Here is a 27034-nt window from a genome sequence, read left to right as displayed (position 1 = left end):
TCGATTATTGCAACGCCCTTCTAGCTGGCACCTCCGCCAAAAACATTCAGAATGCAAACCTCACAAAACAATATGCTCAGAGCCGCCATGAGCATCCCTAGAAGAGCCCATATATCCCACGCCAGACGTGAAGCACGGTGGCTCCAGGTCAAAGACCGTATTACTCTGAAAATCCTCAACATCACTCACAGGTGCATCAACAAAACCGCTCCAGCATACCCATCTGAAACAATATCAAGGACCACATCCACTCGCCCCACCAGAGCTCAGTACACCAACCAGCTACACATACCACGCATAAAGAGAGCCACAGCGGGAGGTCTAGGCTTCTCCTATATTGCACCGAAACTCTGGAACTCACTCCCTGCCACCCTTAGAGCTGAAACTTCATCTGTCTTCCGCAACAACCTCAAGGCCACTCTCCTCAACTAGCAAGTGGAGGACTGCCTCCTCCACTTCTGCCATGTATATTGTAATATAACACAAATGTAATATGACTATATTGTAACCTGTATATATACTGCTAATGACCATGTAACTAAGCTTTGTACTGTAACAAGTGCCACGAAGTCCTCGGGCTGTTGTGCGCTATATAAATATGAATAAAACAAACAAAACAAAGAAGGGCAGCCTGTTTGCTACTTCCCATTTCCTTCTGTACCAAGGAGCCTGAAGTTTTCTCTATTGGCTTTGGCAATGTAGCTTTATATCAACTGCACATGCTGGTGTCCCCGAATCGGAGTAGTGGTATGAACAACCCTGAGGCTTTTCAACATTTCCCTGTGGTCTTTGGAAATAAGTGGTGGAAGGGTATTGCCAAGTCTTCACCCCTTTTTGGCTTGGTATTTCTTGTGTTATTTAGGTATCAATGGGACTTTCCCACCGGCTTGTATGAGTTTCTCAACCTTCAAACTCAGTTCTAGAGTGTGTCTTTAAATGCATGTGGATCTGCTTAGAATCGCATGCTGTGCAGATGGTCAGACATTTAGTGGTAATCGCAGAGTATTGCAACTTTTTTTCGAAGATCAAAACGGACGTCGACATGGGCGTGACTGTAACACTATCCGTGATGTGTAGTGTCTTCAAAATCCCTTGCATGTCGAGGTCCCACCAGATTGTTTTTTTCCGCCAACCTAGTTGGTCGCTTATGCAGAGCTTGTAAGAGTTTACATTGCTAGATTTATGCCCACAGCTTTTGCTTGTTTAGTCCATTTTGACCGCCATCTTGACTGGTTTTCTGACGCCTAAATCTGCAACTGCTCGGCGACTGTTGACCGCGTGGCATTGGCCCACAGGCCTGGCATTTACAGTATGGAGTGGGCCCTGTTTTCTTTCTTCTCTCAGAATGCATTTCTTTCACCCCTCCTCCTCTCTTGGTCTGGCTGCCGCTAACCGCTGCTATGGAGAGGACTCCTTTTAAATGCTGCCCGTATTGCAACGGCAGATTTCCCTGGAAAGAAGCCCATCGGTGATGCAATAAGTGTCTTCCTCATGACCACGGCTAGTGCTCATGCAAGACCTCTAAACTCTTTCGGCACAAGACACTAAAAGACAGGCGGACTAAGCGGTGGGTGGCCTACGCTATGCAGGCCAAAAACCTTTCCCCCGCCGGCAGTGTTGCTTCGTAATCTGTTGGCACCAATGGCCCCGATTCGAAAGCAATCGACCTTTCTGCAGAGCCTACGTGCTCCCATGTGCTTTGACCCCAGCCAGGCAGGCAGTCTGCACTGTTATGGGGAAGTCACACCCCAGCGACAAGGGCACCCACGCACTGTGTACCTAAGCACACAATCCCCAAGGCCTCTTCGACGGGGTTGTTGAAGATGCTAACTTCCTTCTGAACCTTGCAATTCGGCGCCCTCCCTGCAGCCGCAGCTTTGGCATACGAATGGACATAAAACTCCTACTGGAGCGGGTGGTTCTCTTAACTTCCATTACCGTCAACCTGCCATCCAAAGGCGCTTGAACGCTGAAGGACTCGATGGTGTCGCCTACAGGCGTGCCGAAACACACTATGCCGTCAGTAGGGCTTTTGAATCATCACCAGAAGCTTTCGGTTACCGTTTCGGGAGCCGGGTACTCCAGAGATACTCACTCCCCAAAGGGACTATTATGAGGCTCCCCAGCCTCTTTGTGAGGCCTTGCATAGGGGACCACCCTCTTCCTAGGCAGCCACTTCCTCCTCTTGACCCTTCAGCTTCCTCCTGAATGGACTAGGGAAGGTTTTGAAGAGTGTATGGCTAAGGGTTCATTGATTTATCAGACAAGTATAATAGGAAAGTGGACTCCAGCCTCATATCCTCTAAATCTGGGAAACTTCCCTTCCCCAATGTCTAGTTTCCCTCTTTGCATGAACCAGAAGAGCACCACAATAATATCTTGGGGGACGACCCGAGGACCTGGCCCAGGATTTTTCTTTTGAAGGTTTTAACCTTTGTCCAAGACCCGGTTGGAATCAGGCAGAGGATCAGAGCTCATGGCACACATCGCCACATACAACTGAACCAGCTGTCACGTGTCTTTGTCCGCCTACCTCTTCTCCACATACATTTGTCGCCAGTGGACGAGCAAATTCTTCTTAACTCCCTGGTCAAAAGAGCTGCCGACCATTTTAAAATTGCTAGGCACGAATACGCCCCTGACTCAGACTTTGTGGAGGACATCCTTAAGGAAAAGACTCCAGTTAGCCAAGCCATTCCCTTATTAAATTCTATTAAGACGCCTGGCTCCTTCCTTACTGTCCCCTTCCCTGGGCAGTTCAACCCAGTGTGGAAAATATTGTTTTGCCCAGCCCCCTCTGATCCCCTCTATATTAGGGGTCATACCACACCAGACTCCATGATCGTAACAACCACTTGCAAACGGGCAGGGGTACCACAGTCCTTGGCAGAATCCCCACCCGAAAAGGATTGCAAAAAAAGTTATACCCTTGTGTCACCGCTTCTGCAGCCTACTCCACGAGGATTGCCAACACCACGCTCCTTGTGAGCTACAGTGATTTTTTTCAGTGGGGCCTACTACAGGATGGCTTTCAGGAAATTCCAGAGCCTACCCGATCATGCCTACTGGCGATCGTGACTGAAGGCAGAAAAGTGACCCAGAATATCCTGAAAAACACTTTGGACTCGGCTGAAACTGCTGGAGCACCCTTGACAAGGAACCCTACTCAACGGCATGCCTGGTTGGAGAACTCTGGGTTCAAACCCAAAACACAATCCTCCTTAATTAACAAGTCTGTGGAGGAATTCAACCTATTAGGGAAGGCGGTTTCCTGGAAACAGCAATAAAAGGAACATGAGACTTCAAAGTCTATTAGCCAGATACGGCTCAACCCTTTCTCCAGCACGACAGCCCTAACGCCTGCTGGTCCTTTCGTGGCTACTGCAAGGTCAGTATGGCTCGGGGGAGAGTGGCCTGGTCCTCTGGTCAGGGCTCCTCCGGCAACTACCAGTACAAGCAAAGAGGCTTTCATGGGGATAAGGGCAGAGGTAGAAACTCTGCTCCCAGAGTGACTTGTCGGTACGGGTCCCCTCCCACGCTTCTCTGGTCGGGGGGTTGCTTGTCTGCATTTATCCACACCTGTGAGGGGGAATCACCTCACCTCAGATCAGTAGTTACAATACCCGTGGGCAACGGTCTTTAGTATCAAGTTTCTCTGACCACCTCCCTATGACCAACAAAGAAGCAGACGCCTGTCTCCAGAACACCTGTGCATCCGGCTGGAAGTTCAGGTCCTGCTGGAAAAGGGCGCCACTGATGTTGTCTCCCCCCCACCCCGCCTTCTCCAGGTAAACCAGGGTATTTATTTAGTGTACTTCCTTGTACCCAAAAAGGATCTCACCATGTGCCCTGCAGTAGACCTGCGCCTGCAAACAAGTATGTCAAACCTCAAAAGTTCAGGATGACAACCCTTCAGGACAAAAGACGGGCTCGTTTTCCCCTCCAGCGAAAGGGTCCAAAACATGCTGTTCCAGATCCCTCACTATGTAGCCAGTCACCAGGTGACCGTACTCCAAGCCATGCGACTGCTGGGGATGATGGCTTCCTGCGCTTTCCTAGTTTCTCGCGCTCGTCTGCGCATGCACCCAATGCAAGAGTGGCTCTCGAGCCAATGGTGTCAGGCCAGCAGGACGATCTAGTGGTTGTTTCGGCAGCCCTTGTTCAGTCTCTGCAGTGGTGGTCAAGGGAAAACCTTCTGCAGGGTAAAACCTTCAGCTCCCCTCCCCCTGCAGTAGAGACCCCTCTCACCACACTCATTTCTGTCGGGGTGAGAATCTCACCTCTTTCAACAGACCGCGCACAGCGTATGGTCTCCAGTAGTAGTCCATCAACCTGTTGGAACTGCTAGCAGTGTTAAAGGCCCTGAAGGCTTTCCAGACGCACCTCTAGGGGAAGACGGTTCTAGTCCTCACGGACAGTACCACGCCCATGTACTACTTGAACAAACAAGGGGGCACTCACTCGCTAGGACTATCCAGACTGTCCCAGAACATATGTTCCTCCTACTCACAACATATTCCAGGGGAACTCAATCTTCTGGCAGACTTGCTCAGCAGAGACTTCCCCCTACCCACAGAGCACGAGTGGCGGCTACGAGAGGACATTTTACTCAGTCTTTGCAGAATGGGGCTTCACAGAGATCGACACTTATTCGCCACTCTGGACAATGCCCAGACTACGCCTCCAGATACCCACAGAACCGCTCCAAAGAGAATGGTCTCTGGATAACATGGTCTGGTTGATTTGCCTACGCTTGGTTACTGGGTGTAATGTCGAGGGCATCAATCCTATTGATTGCTCTCCAAAATGTATTGTCCTGTTCCTAACTCACCTGTTAGATTCTGGACTGGTTTTCAATTCCCTAAAGGTCCACTCTACCGCTCTTTTGGTGTACACCATGTCCCCGAGCCGAGTTTCGTGGTGAAATATTCCTGTGATTAAAGCCTTTATGGAGGTGGTAAAAAGACTTATTCCCCCTATGCCCAACTCAGCCCCCGGATGGCACCTGAATGATGTTCTTACCAGACTAATGGGACCTCCCTTTGAACCATTGCACAAGGCTAGTCTTAAAGCACTCGTCTACAAGACGGCCTTCCTAGTGGCAATCGCCTCTAGGAGGGTTAGTGAACTGCAAGACCTTTCAGTTCAGGACCCCTTTGTCATGGTTCATGACGACAAGGTGCTTTTGCACACACATTGACACGAGAGGAGGGGGATGAAGTGTTCATACTGCTCCACCAAACTAGCGCCCTAACTAAGGAAAACATTCACATATCATACAAAAGGTTTGCTGGACAGTGAAATGGCAAAGGTGAAGCATCTACCTCTTGCTGGATCAAACTTCCAAACTTGGAGGGGGATAAAATGTGTATCACCACCTTAGAGTAAGGAAACAACAAACCATGGTAGCACTGCACAATATACATTCAGAACAAAGGATTTACCAACATATATATATATTTTATTAAATTGATTAACAATAGTTAAAACAACCCCTTCAAAAAGGCAATTAATATTTAACAATACAATAGAAATGTGAAAAGTGCACAAGGAAAAACTCAAGAAAATAATACACGGGAACAGTGACAATGAAGGGAACCTCCTTAAGTCAGGTTCCACATTAGGAATAGTGGAACAATCCCTGTTAAAAAAAAAAAAAAGCACACAAGGCTAAAATTAATTCACCCACATTAAACTTGAAACTCAATTGTACATAAAGACTCGCACTGCATCATACCCAATCAACCCAACATGTTCCATTCCTCATACAACCACATCACACAGTAAAGGGAAAATCGTCGGGGCATGTGTTAATAAAACAACCACAATTCACAAAAACAATTGTTTATGCAACTTTGAAGGCTAGAAAAACCGTCCGGAAAGCCGTCTTAAAAAATGCAGATTTTCCTGGTCACTACCAGGGCTAACCAATAAGACACACTGTCAATGTGATGTTGTGGTTAGACAGTAGATAAAGTGGCAACTGCAGCCGGGTTGCTGCCTTCACTATCAACTTGATCTCTGATCCTGCCGGACGTAGATGCTGTACACCTTACTTAGGTTAATCAGGGGTATGCTGAACCGCATACAATGAGAAGAGACGGCTTCGATCTTTAAATGCACGAACAGTTCCACACGGATTCACAATTGTACTGTGAACTTAACCAAATCCAGCCTGCAAACAGTCAAGCCGCAACTTCAAGAAGTAGCCGTGCAGCAGCACGTCTTCGTCAAATGGCGAACATATCAGGCGGCTGATCAAAACCTCATTAGGTTAATGAGCTTAATATACAGCCAATAGATTCTCAGTCAGGGGTTCAGAGTACCCCCTCTGTATAGGTGGCGCTCAGGCAGCACCTACGAGGAAATCCCGGAATCAAGCAAGGAGCTTGCTTTTGCACACACACCCATGCTTTGCGCCCAAATTTATCTCAAAGTTCAATGGGAACCAGTCCATGGAACTAACTGTCTTTTTCCAGAACCCCACTAATGTGGCAAAACGGAGCCTCCACACGCTAGTTGTGAGGAAAGCAGTTATGTACTTTCTGATGCTTGGAATCGCATGCTGTGCATATGGTCCGACATCCAGTGGTAACCGCAGAGTATTGCATCTTGTCTTTCGACGATTGAAAGGGGATGTCAGCATAGGTGTGCCTAACACTATCCCTACCGTGACGTGTAGTGTATCCAAAATCCCTCACGCCGCGGTCCCTCAGATTGTTTATTTCCGCCCAGATTAGAGGTCGCCCTAATGCGTAGATAATTACATAGAGATAGCATTATTGTCATTATTATCAACTTTGTCGTTATTCCCGTCGAGTCACTTTGACAGTTGAATCCTGTGAGAATGCCAAAGACTGCTTCAGACTTTCGAGGCCCGTTGATCCCGGTGGCGCTGCCGTCCAAGTTGCTGGGCCCTTCTGGCCGGCCTACGCAGTAGGGAGTGGGGTCGGGGTGGACACATTCTTTACAAGTATGCCTTTCCTCTTTCACCCTCTGTTCCCTGGGTTTTCTCATCGCTGTAACTGTCTTTCGCTATGGAAAAGAAGCCATTTAGATTTTGTCCCTCGTGCAGGGCCAAATATCCGTAGACTCCTGGGCCCTAAAGCGCTTAAGGAGCGCTGCTTGAAGCGATGGACGGTCTATGGCATGTCGCAGGCCGAATGTTCTTCCCAGCTGTTGCAACCGCCAAAAGTGATGGCGGTACTAGCGATGACCCGGCCTCCGTGTCGGACGCCATTGACCTAACGGCAGACTGCTCTCGGTCCACGACGCCTGTCCCCGACCCCACTAGGCCTGGCGCGTATCATGCGATGGGGAAAACACCCGGCGACAGGGGCGCACACCATCCTAACACACAACCCAAGGTTCTGGTTCGGTGGCACTGTCGAAGAGTACCAAAGTGCCAACGGAGCCATTACTTTGATGGGATCCTCTGATCGACCTAATCGGCAGCCTTCCCGGCAACCACAGCCGCGGCTTGCGACTGGGCAATCTAAAGGGCGCTAATACTAAAGGACACGTGGACGTCAAGACTCTCCAGTTGGAGACAACGCTTAAGGCCCGGGTGGCGACGAAATCCACTGCTCAGCCTCCAGTTCAACTGAGGCATCGAAATCCATCGTTCAGCCGGTAGACCGCCCAGATTCTCCGACCATTGGCGATAGCATCACAAGGATTACTTCGGCAGTTTGACTGAAGGAACGGTCGAAGGAGGCGGCGAAGGACAAAGACCCGCCTAGAGACGTGCCGAAAGACACGCCACAGCGACCTGAACTCCGCAGGGACTACGCTGAGAGTCCTGTGCCTTTTTATCAGGCACATTGGAGGACCAATCTCGACCTCACAGGGAAGATGAACCCTTTCCTGGCCCCAACCCCTCTGGTTCATCCTCATGGACCAGGGAGAAATTTGAGGGATGTATGGACAAATTAAAAAAATATCTTATTCTGAGACCCTTGCTCCCAAGAGGCCTTGATGACTTTCCTTCTACCCCTGTATCCAAGTTTCAAAGGACCTTGGAGGATCCACATGAGGAGTATGCCTGTGTGTGACAAAGGCGGCTGTCCATTTTCAGATCGCCACTCAATGGGCTTTACCAGATTCTGATTTCGTGCAGGATAGACTCCATGGAAAAACCTCTGGCCAGTCAGGCCATCCCTTTGTTGAATTCAATCAAGAGGAGATTGGCACCTTCCTTGTTGACGCCAGACTAGGGCAATAAACCCTATGGTGGAGATGTTTCGTCCTTCTCCTACCGACCCTGCCTACATCAAGGGTCATGCCACTCAAGATTCTTTAGTGGTTACCATTACTAGAAAACAGGCTTGTGTTCCCCTGTCTACAGGAGAGGCACCACCCGATGAGGAGTCCAAGAGACTTTATGCACTGGGAAAGAGGATCACAACGGCTGCTGCGTTTTCCACCCGTATAGCCAATAACACTAAGCTATTGGCAAGCTATGCAGATGTCCAGTGGAACCTTCTGCAAGAAGGCCTTCAAGTAGTGCCAAAACCTGCACGGACCAAGTTGCTCACCATAGTTTAAGAAGGCAAGCAGGTCAACCAGAATGTGCTCAAAAACACTCTGGACGCTGCCGAGACAGCGGGAAGAACCCTGGCACAAGGAACCTTGCTCAAGAGACATGCATGGCTGAGGAACTCTGGTCTCAAACCAGAGACCCAAGCAGCATTGATTAACAAACCTGTTGAGGAGACCAATATGTTTGGCAAGGCGCTAGACGATGCCCTTGAAACAGCCAAGAAAGAAGATGAAACACTCAAGTCTCTTCAACAGTTTACCCAGAAACCCTCTCTTCGGAGAGGAAGCGGCACCCGCCGGTCCTTTCGTGGGCAATCTCATTTTTCCCAAAACCAGTATAATGCAGGAAAGCACTGGAATTCGGGACAAGGGTCTAATACCTCCACCACTTATGCACCCAGAGGTCAGCGGCGTGGGAAAGGTAGAGGACGAGGTTCCAACCCCAGAGGCGCTTTGGCCTCTGGTCAGAAATGACCTGCAGATCTAGGTTTTCTTCCATGCCACCCTGGTCAGGGGGGAGGGGGCGTATAACATCTTTCCTTCTGTATGGCAGGGGATAACAGACCAGTGGATACTCAAGACTGTCGCCCAGGGGTACTGTATAGAATTTGCCCGACCACCAAGACGCCTGACGCGGGACCACCTGCAAATCCAACTGAAACCGGTGCAGACCCTTCTAGGAAAGGAAGCCATAGAAGCTGTCCCTATTCTACAGGTAAACAAGGGTATTTATTCTGTGTACTTCCTTGTACCCAAAAAGGATCTCACCAAGTGTTGGGCAAAGTTAGAATGCAGTACCCTTTGGGAACACTACAAGCAACTCTGACTACAGGTATAGGCAACCCAACCTTTGGTATAAGCTTGGACTACACAGTTTTGGTAGCGTGTTTAGCAGCCAGTCTTATCTCAAGAGGGGAAATGTGAGCAGTAGTAGAGTTGCACAAAGATTCACAGTTACAGGTATTGAAATAAACTTGTACACTCAAGGTTTCTTGCTTAAACAATTAGCGATGGCAGCGACGCAGTGCTTTCGGATGGCGAGGGCATTATGGCGTCGAAAGACAGCCGAGCGCAAGTCCCTGACCTCGGAAGGTCGTCCGGCAGGGCGGCTATGGGGAAGACCCCCGGCGACACGAGCGCTTCCCACAACACTTCCACAAAACACATGAAGTCCACCTGGGACTCGACACGCAAGTCGAGTTCTCGGAAAGAGGCACATAGAGAACGGTCCGAATCGGCGTCCTCTGGGCGTTCTCGATCAAGATCGCTGCATGACTCCAGGCAATCATCCACTGTTGCCAAGAGTGCCTCGCTCCCCAAGGTAACAGAAGTTCAATCGTCGGAGGACAAAGCTGACTTCCAACCCCAGACCGCACCCCAGGAGTCGGCGCCCGCAGACCGTGTTACGGCGGCTCCCGAGCCCCTACCTCCACGCTCGAAGGATAGGGACACTACCACCGAACCTCGACGCCATGCGTTGAAAGGCTCCGAAGGGGCTAAAAAACAGGGAAAACACTCTTCCACTCACAGGGAGGGGGGAAAAACAACAAAGGAAGCAGCGTCTGCCTACTTCCACACCTGTAAAACACTCCACTCCTCATAAACAGACCAGTCCAAGTCTTCTGCTATCACAAGGACCCCTGCTCAGACCTCCAAGTCTAGTCAGGATAAGTCAGAGAAACTTCCAGAAAGAGTCATTCCCAGTTCTAGAGAATGGTCTAGTGACGACATAGACAGGTTAATGTCAAGGATGTCATCATTGGCAGATTTTTACACAAAAAACCCTGAACACTTTCTCTTATACTCCCGACGGGTCACCACCCACAGGCTCTAAGGATCCTATACCTCCAAGTAAAAAGTCCCGGTTTGAAACACCAACACGGTCTTTGGACCCCTTCTATGTACAGCCCTACTCTCAGTATCAAGGAGAGACATCCTTTTGTGAGGATCCAGATTTGGGCATGTTGGAAGAACAAACTGGTATGGGCTACTAATGGGATGATGAGGACCAAGAAGAGGATGAGGACGACCCGGAAACCTACAGAGTAGATTCCCCGGTAGAGAAGGAACCCCCGGTTACCGACTCCCCTGTCGACAACCAACCTCTCCTGAATGAAGTTCTGTCTGGAGCAGCTGAACATTTCCACATTGACACCCAGGGTGCTCGAGAGGAGAGGGACTTCGCCGAGGAGTTAGTGGGAGAAAGGAGGCATGTTTATTTATTCAAATTTGTTGAGCGCACATCAGCCCAGAAGCATCGTGGCGCTTGTTACAGACATCTTAGTTGCAAAGGAAACCGTAGTTACAAGTAGTACATAAGTTACAGAGGAAATATATACAATAGCAAGGCAGTATATTTACATGGCTTCCTGAGAGTTTGCTAATTATTTTGCAAGGAACGAGGTTTTCAGTTTCCTGCGAAAGATGGGAAGTGAGTTTTCCGTTCGGATGTCTGAAGGGAGAGCGTTCCATGTCTGTGCTGCAATGTAGGGAAAACCTAGACCTCCGGCTTTGGCTTTTTTGATGCGTGGGGTGCAGATTAGGTTGGCGCATTGCGTCCTAGTGGGACATGTGGAGGAAGGTTTGAGGATGGTATCTGAAAGATAGGACGGGGCGGAGAAGGAGAGGCATTTGTGAGTGAGGGTGATCCGTTCTTTGACTGGGAGCCATTGGGCTGAGAGCCTGGCCTGGGTGATATGCTCTCTTCTTGGGATACTAAGAGCGGCCCGGAGAGCGTTGTTCTGTGTGATTTGTAGTCTATTTATGTTTTTGGCTGATGTGCCTGCTAGGAGAGCATTGCAGTAGTCCAATTTGGCTCCAATGGTTGCCCTCGCTATGGAGAGGCAGTTAGGTTTAGAGAGGTAGGGCTTGATGGCGTTTATAAGTTTGGTGGTGTGTGTGGATGCGGAAGTGATTGCGCTGACTTGTCTAGTCATTGATAGCGAAGAGTCAAGGTATACTCCCAGTGTCTTGACGGCTGTGGACACGGGGATGATGGAGTTGTCAATGGAGAAGTTAGAGTACAGTTTGTCCAGTTTGTCTAAGGTGTTCTGTTGACCTAGTATCAAGATTTCAGTCTTGTCACCATTGAGGCAGAGGCCATTAATTGCCATCCATGCCTTGATGATGGAGTAAATAGTGTGGAGTGCCTTTGCGTCTTCGTTGTATGAGCCTGAGAGGGGTAGAAGTACTTGTGTGTCGTCCGCGTAGTTCGTGTAGGTGATGCCGTATGAGTCAAGTTTGTCAAAGAGTGGCTTGGTGAACAAGTTATAGAGTGTAGGTGCAGTGCAGGAACCTTGTGGGACCCCGCAGTGGATTGTCGTGGGAGTGGCGTTGGCGATGCCCGAGAAGACTTTCATGGCCCTACCTTCGAGGAAGGAAGTGATCCAGGCGGCTGCTTCTTTGGAGAAGTTAGCTGAGTGCGTGAGGTGGGAAGTGAGAATCTTGTGATCAACCAGATCAAACGCGGCTGAGAGATCTAGAAGAAGCAGAAAAGCCGGCTTGCCTTTGTCCATGATTTGGGTGATCTGGCTCTTCAGATCTACCAGGCCTGTTTCTGTGCCATGTCCTTTCCGGAAGCCTGATTGCCTCGTCCCGAGGATGGAGTGGGTTTCCAGAAAGTGTTGGATTTGGCAGTGTGCGGCATTGTCCAGTAGTTTCAGCAAGAATGGCACAGTGGTTATTGGTCTATAGTTGTTGGGTTGTGAGGGGTCAAGAGTCGGTTTTTTTAGGAGAGGCCGGACCCAAGCCTCTTTGAGGTTGGCTGGGATGATGCCTGTTTTAAAGGACGCATTGATGAAAGCCGTGAGGAGTGGCCGCAAGGCAGTCTGCGCAGTCTTTGACTAGTTTAGGTGGGCAAATGTCGCCTTTGCATGGGGAGGGTTTGAGGTTTATTAGAAGGTTGATAACTTCTGTTTCCGTGACATCTCTGAAGGAGAAGTCAGGTATGGTGGGCTTGGAGGAAGTGGGTGGGGTGTTGGTCGGTTTGGTTCCTGTCTGGTGAGGAAGTGCTTTGCAGTGGTCTTTGATTTTCTTTTGGAGAAGGTCAATTTTGTGAAGCATGGCAGCTTGAATGCTGGTACACCACGCTTCATCTTTGATTATTTCATCTGGAGTATTAGGGGGGGAGATGAGCTCATTAAAGATTGCGAAAATCTCTTTGGATTGTGACTTGGCATTGGCGATACGAGTGTTGAAGGCGTTGGCTTTGGCATTGGAGATAGCTCTCTTGTATTGGTGGGAGATTAAATTGAATATGTTTTTGGTATTGGTGCAGGGGTCAGATTGCCAGTTTTGTAGTGCTGCCCTTTTGTGGGATCGCATTGAGTGTAGTTCTTCAGTAAACCAGGAGTTGGAGTGTAAGGATTTCTTCTCTTTTTTCCATTCAAGTGGCGCGATTACATTGATAGCTTTGGTGAGGACATCTTTGTATGATATGATATGATATGGCATTTGTAACGCGCCTATACACAGGTGTTTCAAGGCGCGACGAGGCAGGGAGGGGAGGAACAAGGGGAGACAGACAACGATCCTACTAGGCCAGGTGTCATTCAGATCGCGCAAGTGCAGGGGAGGGGGAAAAGTGCAAGGGGAAGGGGAGGGGGGGGGGGGAAGTGCAGTACAAGGTAGGTGGCGTAAAGTAATAAATAAATAGGGCCAGCTGGTGGCAAGTGCAAGGTAAGTGCAGAACAAGTGCTGGAAAGGGGGGGGGGCTGTAGGGATACAGAGACAGTCCCGCAGTGCAGAGGGGTTCCAGGGCATCAGTGCAAGTGGAGAGTGACTGGGCCCAGGACCGAGGCTGTTAAGAGTGGTCCAGTTGCAGAATCAGTGCAGTTTCAGTGAAGAATATTTGCTGTTCAGCAGGGGAGAGGGAGAGAGAAAGCAGAAGCAAAGAGGAAGGTTTTGAGGTGTTTCCGGAACCGGAGATGGTTCTCCTCAAGTTTCAGGGAGGCAGGAAGGCTGTTCCAGAGGGAGGCCCCTGCCGCGGAGAGAGATCTACCCCCAGCTCGTTGCTTCGAGAAGCGGCTGACCCTGAGGGAGTTGGAGGCGGATGAGCGAAGGGCTCGGGAAGGAAGATATTTGGGAAGAGAGAGTTGAAGGTATTTAGGACCCAGGCCCCAGAAGGCCTTGTGGACAATGCAGAGGGTTTTGAACTTTATCCTCGCAGCCACTGGGAGCCAGTGTAGAGATTTCAGTCCTGGAGAGATACGGTCCCTGGGCTTGAGGCCAAGGACAAGTCTCGCAGTAGATGTCTGCTAGGATATTGGGGTCGCTAGCGAATGGGGGGGCTAGCACTAGGGTATTGAGGTATGGGCGTAGGTTCTCCTCTGTGAGTTTTTTAGAGCTTCTGACTTGTGCAGCGCTGGCAGGGGTCGGAGTCTTAAGGTTTTTGGTGATAGGAATAGAGAACTCTATGCAGTTGTGGTCAGTCCAGGGCAGTGAGGAGTTGGAGGTGATAGAGGAGAGGCAGTTATGGTCTGCGATCCAGTCAAGTATGCGACCTTTGATGTGAGTAGGACTTTCTACTTTTTGGATGAAGCCCAGGTCATTGAGTTCCTTGGTGAGAGTGGCTGCAGATTTGTCCTTGGGATCATTAAATCCGAGGTTGAGGTCCCCTAGTAGAATGGTTTTGGTGGAGCTTTTGATATTGTTGCTAAGGATGTGTAAGATGTTGTCCTGTGAGTCTGGGGAGTTGCCTGGGGGGCGGTATAGTAGGTGAATGTTGATGGTGCTGTTGGGTGACAATGTGAGTTTGGCCGATAAGAGGTCAGAGTTGTTGGTCGAGGTGTGACTGACAGGTCGGAGCTGTAGGTTCTCTTTGTAGATGAGGGCTACTCCGCCTCCTATTCGATCTGGCCTATCTTGTCTGAGTATGGAGAAGCCCGGTGGTAGTGCAAGTGTGACGGCAGGGCCTGATGCTTCGTGTAACCATGTTTCGGTGATGGCTAACAGGTCAATGTTATACTGGTTATAATGTCATGAATATCAGAGGCATGAGCTGGGAGTGATCGGACATTGAGGAGGGCACATTTGATGTGGGGGGTGTGATGTTTGCTTGTGGAGGTGTGAGTGATGGTCGTGTCTGGTATGTTCTGTGAGGTGGTATTGCAGGGTGTGGCTAGGTTAGTGGGTGGTGGACTGTGGGTGTGTGGGTATTCCGTGCGGGGGCAGCGTGTGGAGGTGGTGCGGGAACTCGGTCTATAGTTTCTGAATTCAGTGGGAAGGGCTAGTGTGCTAAGTTCTGGGGTCTGTGTGCGCGCTCTAAGTCTTTCTAGTCTGTGCAGAGTTACTACACAGGGTGTACGATCTGTCATGGTAGGTGTGATATCCTTAATAGCGAGATGCTTGTGGCAGAAGTGGGCTGGGTGGTGTGTGGGTGAGGGGATGGATGGGAGGGTAGAGTTTGAGAGTAGTGAGTGTGGAGAGGAGGGTGAGCAGCGTGGTGGCGGCAGTGGTGAGCTTGCAGGACGCTATGGGCATGATTGTGTACTTGGTGGTGCTGTAAGTGGGGGGACTCAACACACAACTTCAAAGGTGGTCTGTAGGCCACCATAGGGCACAACACAATTTCAAAGGTGGTCTGTGGGCGACCATAGGGCACAACACAACTTCAAAGGTGGTCTGTAGGCGACCATAGGGCACAATGTTGCTCAGGCCATCCCTATCCTGAAGTCTATTCAGAGAAGAATAGACCCTTCACTCGTAAATCCTAACCTCACCAGGGCAGTGAACCCCAGGGTTGAGAAACTTTTCAGGGCAGCCCAATCAGACCCACTGTATAGAAGGGGGCATCTGAAGCCGGACTCCCTGGTTGTTACAAACACCCGTAAGAGGGCTGGAACACCCTTGTCATCGTCTGAAGCTCCTCCCGACAAGGAGAGCAAGAAACTGTATGGTTTGGGCAGGAAAGTAGCCTCCACTTCCGCCTACCAGGCAAGGATTGCCAACTCCACCACCCTGTTGGCCAGCTACAACTGCCATCAGTGGGAAGAAAACGCGGCACTCATAGACTCCGCCCCAGAACCCTTAAAGAGCCAGTTGGCACGAGTTTCGGCGGAGGGAAGAGCCGTGTCCGGTTGAATTTTAAAAGCGACCTTTGATGCCATGGACAACGCCGGCAGGTTGCTAGCAGAAGGAACTGTTATCAAGCGACACGCTTGGTTACGGCAATCTGGATTCAAAGCTGAAACCCAAGCATCATTGTTAGATAAACTGGTGGAGCCGGATCTGTTTGGTAAGGCGGTCGAGGATGTGCTGAAAAATGCCAAGGACGAGTATGAAACACTTTAATCCCTAGGCCAACTAACCAATAAACCCCCTAATCAGAGAGGGAATGGCAATTTTCGTTGCCCACGCGGCCAAAATTCCCAGAGAGGCTCTAACTATTCCCAGGGGCAGGGTACACCGTGGAGCAATAATAACCAACAGTCTACCCCGGGTTACGGAAGGGGTAATAAAAGAGGACGTGGGAAAGGTAGAGGCAGCCCCAGTAGAGGAGGCGGCACGCCTCAACCAAAACAGTGACGCTCTGTTCAGGGTCCCTTCTCACGCAACCCCAGTAGGGGGACGCATTTCCAACTTCACCCAAGCTTGGGAAGGGATCACATCAGACAGATGGGTGCTGTCCACAGTATCCGCAGGGTACTGCATTGAACTGTTAGAGCGTCCCCGAAACCATCCTCCACGACAAAAAGTGCATTCTTTGGACCACCAGAAGATCCTCCTCGAGGAGATTGTCAATCTTCTAGCAAAGGACGCGATAGAACTCGTCCCGGGACACCAGGTAAACAAGGGTATTTATTCAACTTACTTCCTTGTGCCAAAAAAGATTTGACAGTGCGCCCAGTATTAGACTTACGGCCTGCAAACAAGTATGTCAAGCCCCAAAAGTTTTGCATGACTACTCTCCAGGAGGTAATCCCCCTCCTAAAAAAGGGGATTACATGGCAACATTGGACATGAAAGATGCCTATTTTCATATTTCCATGTTCCCAGCGCACAGAAAGTACTTGCGCTTCAAGGTGGACAGTTCAAGGTACTGCCCTTTGGGATAGCTTCGGCTCCAAGGGTATTCACCAAGGTACTGGCGGTGGCGGCGGCAGCACACCTACGCAGGGAGGCAATCCCGGTGTACCCTTACCTGGACGACTGGCTCATCACGGGGGAGACCCCAGTAATTTGCAGAGCAAACATTCAAAGGACTATCGACCTCCTCTTCGAATTGGGCTTCTCAATAAACGAGAAAAAGTCAAGTCTGGTGCCAAGCACATCCAAACAATTCCTAGGAGCTATCCTAGACACTCAAGAGGGGTTGACCTTTCCTTCCGAGGAAAGAATTCGGAATATACAGCTGCAAATTCCGCAATATCAGTCAGATCGCCAGATAATGGTACGCAAAGCAATGCGTTTGCTGGGCATGATGGCGTCCTGTATTTGCCTGGTCCCCCACGCGCGCCTGCTCATGCGTCCCATGCAGGAATGGTTGGCGAACAGTGGTCTCAGGCAAGTAGTAAGTGGGACGATCTAGTGGTCGTTTCGCCAACACTTGTACAAAGCCTTCACTGGTGGGCAAGAGAGAATCTGTCCAAGGGGAAACTCTTTTACGATCCCGGAATACAGGCGGTATTCACAATCGATGCATGCCTGACAGGGTGGGGAGCTCATCATCTCCACCACACAGCTCAGGGTCTCTGGTCGCACTGAGTGGCCAAGAATCACATCAACCTGTTAGAGCTTCTGGCAGTATTCAGAGCACTTCAAGCGTTCGAGCCCTACCTGTTAAATCTGTCAGTGAAAATCCGGACGGACAGCACTACAGCCATGTTCTACCTGAACAAGCTTGCCCATAAAATCTGAATATGGGCACTCTGACGGAACATCTTCCTGTCATTGCAACATGTTCCAGGGGATCTCAATTCCCTAGGGGATGCTCTGAGCAGAGACCCCCTCCCAGAGGAACACGAGTGGTGTCTACACTGAGAAGTCATAGACGATATCTTCTCTCAGTGGGGTTTCCCCCCTATAGACCTATTCGCCACAAGCAAAAACAGACAATGCCCAGGATTTGCATCCAGGTTCCCCCAACCAGACTCCCAGGGGAACGCCCTGTGGATGAACTGGTCAGGGATGTTTGCGTACACTTTTCCACCAACTCCTCTAATCAGGAAGGTGGTCAACAAGATTAACAGAGAATCGATGACGCTTGTCCTAGTTGCTCCCATGTGGGCAAGACAACCGTGGTTCCCACACTTACGCAGATTGGCGGTGTGCGTACCCATCAAACTTCTGAGCTGGTACAATCTACTGTCCCAGCACCAAGGTCAAACAGTGCATCCTCAACACAACTCAATGAACCTGGCAGCATGGCTCCTGAAGTCATAGAGTTCGGACATCTCAAATTGCCACAGAGGTGTATGGACATCCTAAAGGAATCTAGGAAACCTACCAAGAGGCACTGCTACTTTAACAAATGGAAGAGATGTGTTATCTGGTGCCAGAATAAACAAATCAACCCAGTTGATTGCACTCCTTCCAATATTGTTACATACATGCTCCACCTGCTGGATGCAGGACTGGTTTTTAACTCACTGAAGGTACACCTGGCAGCCCTGTCAGCATACACCACTTCCCATAACAAGGTGTTGTGGTGGAAAGTACCAGTAGTTAAAGCCTTCATGGAAGGAGTAAAGAGACTTCACCCTCCTATTTCAAACCCACCACCAGGATGGGACCTTAACGTGGTGCTATCTAAACTCATGGGCCCCCCATTCGAGCCCATGCACAAAAGCAGTCTCAAACACCTGACTTGCAAAACGGCTTTCTTAGTAGCAATTACATCTATAAGAAGAGTCAATGAAATTCAGGCTCTTGTCAGTGTAAGAGCCCTTCTTTACTGTCCATAAAGATAAACTGGTTTTACGCACACACCCTAGGTTCTCACCTAAGTTTATTTCAAAATTCCACGTGAACCAGTCCATCGAGCTTCCGGCTTTCTTCCAAGACCCACAAAGCTCGGCTGAGGTGAAACTACACACACTAGATGTGCGTAGGGCGGTCCTCTACTATGTAAACAAGACCAGACCGCTAAGGAAAACAGATCAGCTGTTTGTATCCGCAGCTACAGGCAGAGAGGGGGATCGCGTCTCTAAAGGTGCCATCTCTAAGTGGATTATTAACTGTATCCAGCTGTGTGACTCACTTTCTGAAAAAACGCTGCCTTTCACGCCTAGGGCCCACTCTGGCTTTCATTGCAAATGTACCCCTTGACACCATTTGCAAAGCAGCTACCTGGAGCTCTATTCACACTTTTACTCAGCACTACTGCATTGACACTCATTCCAAGACAGATACACAAGTGGGACAAGCGGTTCTAAGGCATTTATTTGCTCATGACCCTTCTCACATCCCACCTCCTTCAAGTACTGCTCGCTAATCTATGCACAGCATGTGATCTAAGCAGATTCCATAAGCCTCAGAAGGGATACATTACTCACCGTAATCGTATTTCTGATGCTTGTATCTGCTTAGATTCACATGTGACCCACCCTTCCTCCCCTCTGAGAGAAGGCGCATGGATGCTTGTAGTCTTACCTTTCTATCTGCTTGTATTATCTGTACTCGCGCTACTCCTCATGCTACCTCATGTCAGAAAAAATACAATCTGATGGTCCTAGACGCGTGAGGGATCATGGGTACAGTGGACGTCGCACTAGGGATAGTATTACTGGCACGCCCTGTGTCGACGCCCTTTTCGATTTTCGAAACAAACTGTAATACTCTGCAGCTTCCACTAGATGTCGGCCTATGCACAGCATGTGGATCTAAGCAGATACAAGCATCAGAAATACGATTACGGTGAGTAATGTATCCCATACACTTCAATACCGTACACTGAGTTTCTGAATCAGAAAAGACACTTTTGGGATGGCCCACAGACACAACCTACACCTGTAAAGGATCCCAATCGGGCGTCCCACACCGGACCAGGACTCTTGCCCATAGCCTATGATGTAGCGCTCAATTAGAATACTTTTTCTCTATTTTCTACGAATTCAAATTGAGCTTGCACCCAACCCGTCTCACACCCCCTTTTACAAATACCCTGGGTCACAATGGACCATGAACCAGGCCGGTTGGTGGGAATACAATATTTATTTTAAAATCAAAGAAAAGCACACCATTTTAAAAATGGGCAGCAATCACCAATGGGGTGATAGTTACAATGTAAACTAAGGAATGCACTTGGTTGACCTTCTTTCTACAAGAACATATCCAAAGCACAAATTAATAGGAACACTTTTTCTATTCGGGTAGATGGCACCAGAGTTGAAAATGCACCCCTCCTTAATGCCGGAGGTTCTGTCGAAATTCTACCAAAACAAACCTTTGGTGTTGCCTGTGTTCTTTACAAAAACCTTATTCACTGGCTGAGTGGAATTTGCACTCGCTGGACGTTGCTCGTGCTCTGAAGTTCTACGTGGCACGCACAAAGAGTTTTGGGAAGTTCTCTTGTGAACGTTGGCCCTGTGAACCATGGGAAGGCCTTGTCCAAGTCTTCCATCTCGAGGTGGCTCAACAGCTGTATCATACACTCAGCAGTTGGCGAACTGACCGCTGCCCTGCCATCCATGAGCTGATTCCACCAGAGCGATCGCTGCTACGTTGGCATTCCTGTCTGGTGAGCGCATGTTGGACATCTGCAGGGCTACTACATGGATGTCTACGCACACCTTGATGAGATTCTACTGTGTCGATGGGGATTCTAGGTTGGCGAAGCAGTGCTACACAACATGTTAGCTTGAAGGTGAGCCTGTTCCGGAGGTAAGAGTAATTGCTTCTGTTGAGCCTTTCCACCTCCCGTCGTTGTGTAATGTTGTACTGCTATGCATTCTTTTTTCATGAGCATGTGAATCCATTCCAGACCCCAAGCTGGAGAAGGAACAAGTTACTTACCTGTAACTGTTGTTCTCCAGCATTTTTTGCCGAGGATTCCTGGCCTGACAGGGAATATTCATGAGCATGGGACCCTCTGCTCAAAAAACCTTGTGCCGACCCTTCCATTCCGGCTAACTACCGTCCGATCTCTTAACACTCCCTTCCTGGGAAAACTCCTGTAGAACTTGGCTATCTCTCAGCTTACCCTCCACACTCTATCTGTTGGCCGTCTCCATGACCATCAGTCTGGCTTTGGAGCATGCAGAGGCACAGAAACTGCTCTTCTGAACACCCGTGAAGACCTCTCAAATCTTGACTCGCACTATCCCTCTGTCCTCATTCTTCTTGACCTCTCTTCTGCTTTCGACATAGTAAACCACAACATCCTGATCTCCCGTCTCTGTGACACACTGGGGCTCATAGATCAGGCCCTTCCTTGCTTTCTCTCCAACCTTCCTTCCCAGTTGGAACTAGTGTCTTTTACCGCTGATATCACACGGTCTACTTGTCGTGTCCCCCAGGGGTCAAACCTATCCCCCTGGTTCTAATGTCTACATGGCTCCTCTGGCCCGCAGGATCTCTGCCTTCACCTCCAACTTTCAGTGTTATGTGGATGACGCACAGCTCTCTTTCAGGCTACCCTCGGCCTCCTCCTCGCTCGTTCCTGACTGTCCAGAATTCTGTTGTGGTGTGCTGCGAATGAGCTCTGCCTCAATGCCGGCAAGATAGAGATCGTCCTCATTGGGATACCCACTCCCGCTTTTCCACTTTCACTCTGACCGGCCTCCCTTGGTCTTGCCCACTAGTGAGGCAAAAGAAATCTAGTGTTGATCTTCTCCTTTCGCATCTCAGAAAAGTCCCACTACCATCTGCACCTCATCAGAGGTATTTTACCTTTTCTCACTTCCCCAGAGGCTTACTGTTTCCAGCAGCCAGACTCCTCCTCAAGCTACCCAGAAGAGAACACATCACACCCGCTCTAAAAATACTACACTGGCTACCACTGAAACAGCGAATAAAGTTCAAAGCCATGTGCATCACGCACAGAGCAATACACAAACAAGCCACAGAATTTCTAAGAGACAAACTACGCCTACATCAACCAACAAGAACACTAAGATCAAGCACCGACATACGCCTGGAACCAAAACCCTTCAACAGAAAAAAACTTGGAGGATCGTCTTTCTCTCACCAGGCACCTAAGTCGTGGAATGACCTACCTAAGAATATACGGAATACAACAAACCACCTAGCATTCAGGAAACTCCTCAAATCATGGCTCTTCAAAGCGTAACCACTACGGAGACGAACTAGAATGCCCATACATCAAAGCAATGATGAAAACAACTCCAACCTCGGCCACTCTCAAATTGGACAAACACTCAAGCTAAAGAACCAACCACTCGACAGAGCACAAGACATCACGGAAAACAGCCACAAAGGAAGGCTACACAGACTGACCACAAATCTAGACCCAGATGAAACCCAGACCTAGACTCTCCCCCGCTTGTACATACCGGACGAACACACGCAGACCGGCAGACGCATCTAGATAGAGGTTGGCCCGCGTAGCATCTGGATAGGACTGATTGAAGGATAACATTCCCGCGCCTAGAAAACATGAACGCAAGCATGTGCCACAATCGGAGCCGTGAACACCAGCCTGCGTGGCGTTCGGATGGATGTGTGAATGTTAGCTTGCCCACACCTGGACTGATCTCTAACCACCAGCCTGCGTCACGTCTAGATAAAGTGTGAATGTTGGCATGACCACACCTGTATGGAGCCCTAAACATTGGCCTGCGCCGCGTATAGATGGGAATGTGAGGTCCAACAAGTGCCACACTCCTCAGAACTACGAGTGCTAGCATTGGTAAAGGTCAGGTAACCCACTAACCTATATAAGCTCAGACTCTGCATACCTATCTCACTCAAAAAACTCACACAACCATCTCTCGCACAACAAGCCGCACGCACTTCACAACACTGCAACACCACATAAGCCGGAACAACAGCACACGCGGACTGACTCCGATCCAATACCCACACCAAAGCTCAGCACCCGGTGTATACTGAGTTGAAGCTGCCAACAGCACACCACTCCTCTCACTATCCTACTCCCCTCTTCAACCTACTAACCCATCCCACCTTTATCATTTACAGATCCGCCTGAGCGCCTGGGGACCAATTCCGTTGGTGACGGTGCACGGTACAAATACCTTTAACATTTGGCTTCAAACCCAGGGACCGCATCTCTCCAGTGCTGAAATCCCTCTGCTGGCTCCACGTGTCTGCAAGGATCAAGTTCAAGACCCACTGAATATAGTCCAGAAGGCTTTCTGGGTCCGGGGGCCCCACGCTATCTACACCTCTATCTCCCTATACACACTCCTAGACCCCTCCGCTCGTCCTCTTCCAACTCTCTGTGGCTGAGCCGAATTTCAAGACTGGGATTTGGGGGCAGATCTTTATCCTCTGTGGGCTTGCCCCCCCATCCCCCAGAACAACCTCCCTGCCTCTCGTGTCTTGAGCCTGATCGCATGAAGTTCTGGAACTCCTCAAGACCTTCCTTTCGCTCTCCCTTGTTAACCTCTCAATTCTCGCCTACTTCTCTCCTCCCTCTCTCCCTAACTCCGCTCAGTTTGCTGACTGGTCACCTGGTGCACCTCCAGAGCCACACAGGTCCTGGGATCCCCCGGCAGTCCACACTTTCCCCAGGCCCCTGCACTTTGTTCATCACTACTGCACTGCTCAATTCGTTCTATGAGAAGGGTAACCTCTCTCCACTTAACCCATGGCCGTGCTGGACCGGGCACACTTGTTCCCTTCCCCCTACCTTCCTGTCTGCGCACTTACATTAGCTAGAATGCACTAGGCTTAGTTTGCCAGGCCTAGTACGGTAGTTTGTTGTTTCTGTATGTTCTCCATCAGGTGTGGGTCATTGTTATCAATTAGCTGACCACTCCTTTATCTTTGTTCCTATAGCTCCCTCGTCCTCCCATTTCTGGGTGTTTTATGGGACTTGAAGTCCCCGATGACCTGAGTCCCGACTACTGCTCATTAGGACATTTATCAAAGGAGTTTCATCGGAGTTGGCCACAAAGCAGGTTTGAAAAGAGGAATATAGATTTTTAGTCACAATTCTTTTAGTATTCAATAACTTCCTCTTGTTATGCCTTTGGGAGTTAGGAAAATGTCTATTGGCATGAGTTTCTAAAACATTTTTCATTACTTCCAACACCACGGTTTTTTGGCAGAATATATCCACATTCAAATGTTTAGTCTGTGGAACCATTAGATTTTAATGGCAACAAGCCATCACATACTGCGATAGCTGGGTGAAATCCTAATACGTCTCATCCCATGAGTATCCATCACTCCCCTGACCCTTTTCTCCTCCCAGTTGATCCTCTCGCAGAACCATCCCCAAGGTCAGGATCAGAAAGAGTCTGCATTTCCCTGGCCACTTGGAAGGAGACACTAGGCAGGGTTTCGGTGAGGCATCCATAGGATTCATCACATAAGACTATAAAGGTAACCTGTCGATTGTGCTTAGATTTCTATCATTCTAGTTTCTAGGGCAGCCTTTCTGTCCAGCCTAGAAGAAGCTCTAGGACATCCAGCCCATTGCATTTGCCAAACCTAACTCACAGTGCATAGAAAAGTTCACAAAGGTACTTGGCTTTTTTTTTCTTCCCATTCAGAAGATTGGATGAGCGACAACAAAGATGAGCTCCATCTGAGCTTAAGGTATGTGTAAATGAACCACTTCGGTGGATGTCGGTTGCAGACACTGCTATCCATCCACACACTTCAGAATGCGGCTACGACTATGACGAATAAGTTCTAACTGGTCACATAACTGCTTCGCCCTGAAACACCAGACTTAGCTCTACACCTCTGCCATTAAAATTCAGTGACCACCAATGTCAAATTTGGCCTAGCATACATATAGTCTCCTGAACTAGCGCCCTGTCTTGACCTCCCTCAGCATACATACACATGCCTATTTTCTTGGGTTGTATATTGGAGCCTAGCCAGGTGTCCTAAGTCCTAATCTTGGAGAGATTCCATAGATGTATGTGGAGGGCAAAGCAGCAGAAGGAAAATCTATCCTAACCACCAGTAGAATTTAAATGAGCTGGACGACGTACAGTAATCTTCTGATTTGCTTGCTTTTTGATTGCTTGTGGTACACAATGATAAGTGTCCGTGCTCACCTGTTGACATGGTTTGGCAATTGTTCATGTGTTGTGCAAGGAGTCAGCGTCTGCAGGTGGGTTAGTGTTGTGTTTTTTTATTTTTTATTTTTATTTTTTTTAAAGTAGTGTCCCCTTTGTGTTCCTTTCCAGGCTGTTACTCTGGATCCAAACTTCCTGGACGCCTATATCAATCTGGGGAACGTACTGAAGGAGGCACGCATCTTTGACAGGTATGACTTGCAGGCCCTATGAGCTTTTCATCATTCCTAATTGAGCATGCTTGTCTGGACCTATGCTGTAGTCTCTCGCCACCCGTTCTACTTCCACTTCAATGCCCCCCTACTCCAGCAGCATCCTGAACTGTTCATTTTGTAAGCCTTGTCCTAGAAGCAGGTGTCACTTTGCGGTCTTCGAATGTGTCTGACCTTAATTGTCCCATCTTGATGCTTCAGCGTTGTTGCAACTGCAAGTGATGGCCCACATCCTTGCAGTAGTCCTATGCCTTTTACCATTTGCCTGTGTTTATGGTGTGAGGCCTATGATTGTTGGGGCAGGAATGCTTTTTAAGCACCCCTGTTATGGTTAGACAGTAAGATTCTGGCGCAGTAAGGATAGTACAGGTCAGAGTGAAGCAATCATGGTTAAGTGGTTCGTTTCTGGTGAGGTTGTGCAGTAGGTTCAGGGTTATTTATTGAACAATGCTGATTTTATTTTCTTGCTGATGCTTGGGTAGGATGGTTCATCTTGGGTACAGGGAGTTCCACAGGGCTGGGGCGATGGTAGTGAAGCAGAATAGGCCTGCTCTTTCTGTTGAATCCGGGGCTGTTCAGTGTGGTGGAAGATGGAGCGTGGGCTGCAAGTGTGAGGCTTTTTTGTGATGCGATGCGTGAGGTAAGGAAGGCAGTGTTGTGGAGACAACGATGCGTGATGGATAGGATTTTGAACTCGATGCGTGCTCTGATAGGTAGCCAGTGTGCTTCACGTCTAGCAACAGAGAAGTGGTCTGATCTTTTCAGGCACCAAACTGCTCTGAGGGAGTTATTCTGGATCAGTTGGAGTTTAAGGTTTGTTTGCGAGTTTCTTGCGAGGATGGCATTGCAGTTGTCGAATTTCATGGCCCTGGCTAGGGTGAGGCAGTTGCTGGTGGTCGGGAATTTTCTGGAGGGATTGATTAGTTTAATGGAATAGGCGGCGGATGAGGTGACCGATTTGATTTGTTTCTGCATTAAGCGCTGGTCGAGATAGATGCCTAGTGTTTTGATGTGGGGTGATACTTGGGTGATGTTACCATAGATGCACAAAGTGGAGAAGGCGGGTCAAGGTTTTTGAGGTGATGTGGTGAGCTAATGTGAAGCCCAGTTTTGTCATCATTCAGCATAGGTGGTTGGTAGACCTCCAGGTCTGGATGATGCTGTAGATATTGATCTTCTCCCTTAATGGTGGCACCCGGTGGGAGGCTCTCCTGGCCTCCTTTGACTCCTCTAAGGTCATAATAGCCTGCGTCGCATCCAGATAGGTTTTGATTGAAGGATAGCATGCCCGCGCCCAGATGAAACTTGTCGGTTAGCATGTGCCACACTTAGAACTGTGAACACTAGCCTGCGCCGCTCCTAGATAAGATTGTGAATGTTAGCATGCCCACACCTAGATAGAACTCTGAACATTGACCTGCGCCGCTTCTAGATAAGACTGTGAAGGCCAACAATTGCGCCACACGGAGAAAACTGTGAATATAAGCATGCTAAAGGTCAGTTAACCCACTAACCAATATAACCTCAAAAACTGAATACTTATCTCGCTCAAAAACTCACACAACCATCTCTCACTCCACAAGCTGCACGCACTTCACAACACTACAACAACACATAAGCCGGAGCAACAGCACACACGGACTGACACTGATCCAATACCTGCACCAAAGCTCAGTATCTGGTTTATACTGAGCTGAAACTGCCAACAGAACACCACTCCTCACTATCCTACTCCCTCTTCACCTTACTAACCCATCCCACCTTATCGTTTACAGATCCGCCAGAGCGCCTGGGGACCAATTCCGTTGGTGACGGTTCGCGGTACAAATACCTTTAACATTTAACATAAATGTTAACCTGAATGATGCCGTCTTGGTCCAAGGCCCCCAGGCCACTCTTCTCTTTGACGCTTCCCGCGCCTCATCAACTTCCTCCCTCCCCCTGCTGTCCTCTTGCCTCCCCCGGCTGTCTCCTCCTTGGCTACCTTGCCCTCTCCTCCTTTCTCTTCTGCCCCCCCCTCGGGCCCTTTCTACACCTCTTCTGGGCGTACCTCTGATTTTTTCCCCTCCCTGAAAATCTTTAAAGGACGGCAACCTTCTCCATATT

The 27034-nt window shown here is 49.2% G+C and overlaps 1 protein-coding gene across 3 annotated transcripts in view; it reads left to right on the top strand.

Moving 5' to 3' along the window:
* The window catches only part of OGT (O-linked N-acetylglucosamine (GlcNAc) transferase), an 810702-nt gene that overhangs the window by 152142 nt on the left and 631526 nt on the right, over positions 1-27034 (top strand). For all 3 annotated transcript variants that reach the window (XM_069612350.1, XM_069612349.1, XM_069612348.1), the window contains exon 6: positions 24828-24907. In XM_069612350.1, coding sequence (XP_069468451.1) covers positions 24828-24907 — 80 coding nt within the window. The remainder of the gene's footprint in view (positions 1-24827; positions 24908-27034) is intronic.

Source organism: Ambystoma mexicanum, chromosome 5p, assembly GCF_040938575.1.
Source record: "Ambystoma mexicanum isolate Mex_15411 chromosome 5p, UKY_AmexF1_1, whole genome shotgun sequence".
In the NCBI taxonomy this organism is placed as follows: domain Eukaryota; kingdom Metazoa; phylum Chordata; class Amphibia; order Caudata; family Ambystomatidae; genus Ambystoma; species Ambystoma mexicanum.
Note: the sequence above shows the minus strand (reverse complement) of the source record. Positions and strands in the feature narration are given on the sequence as shown.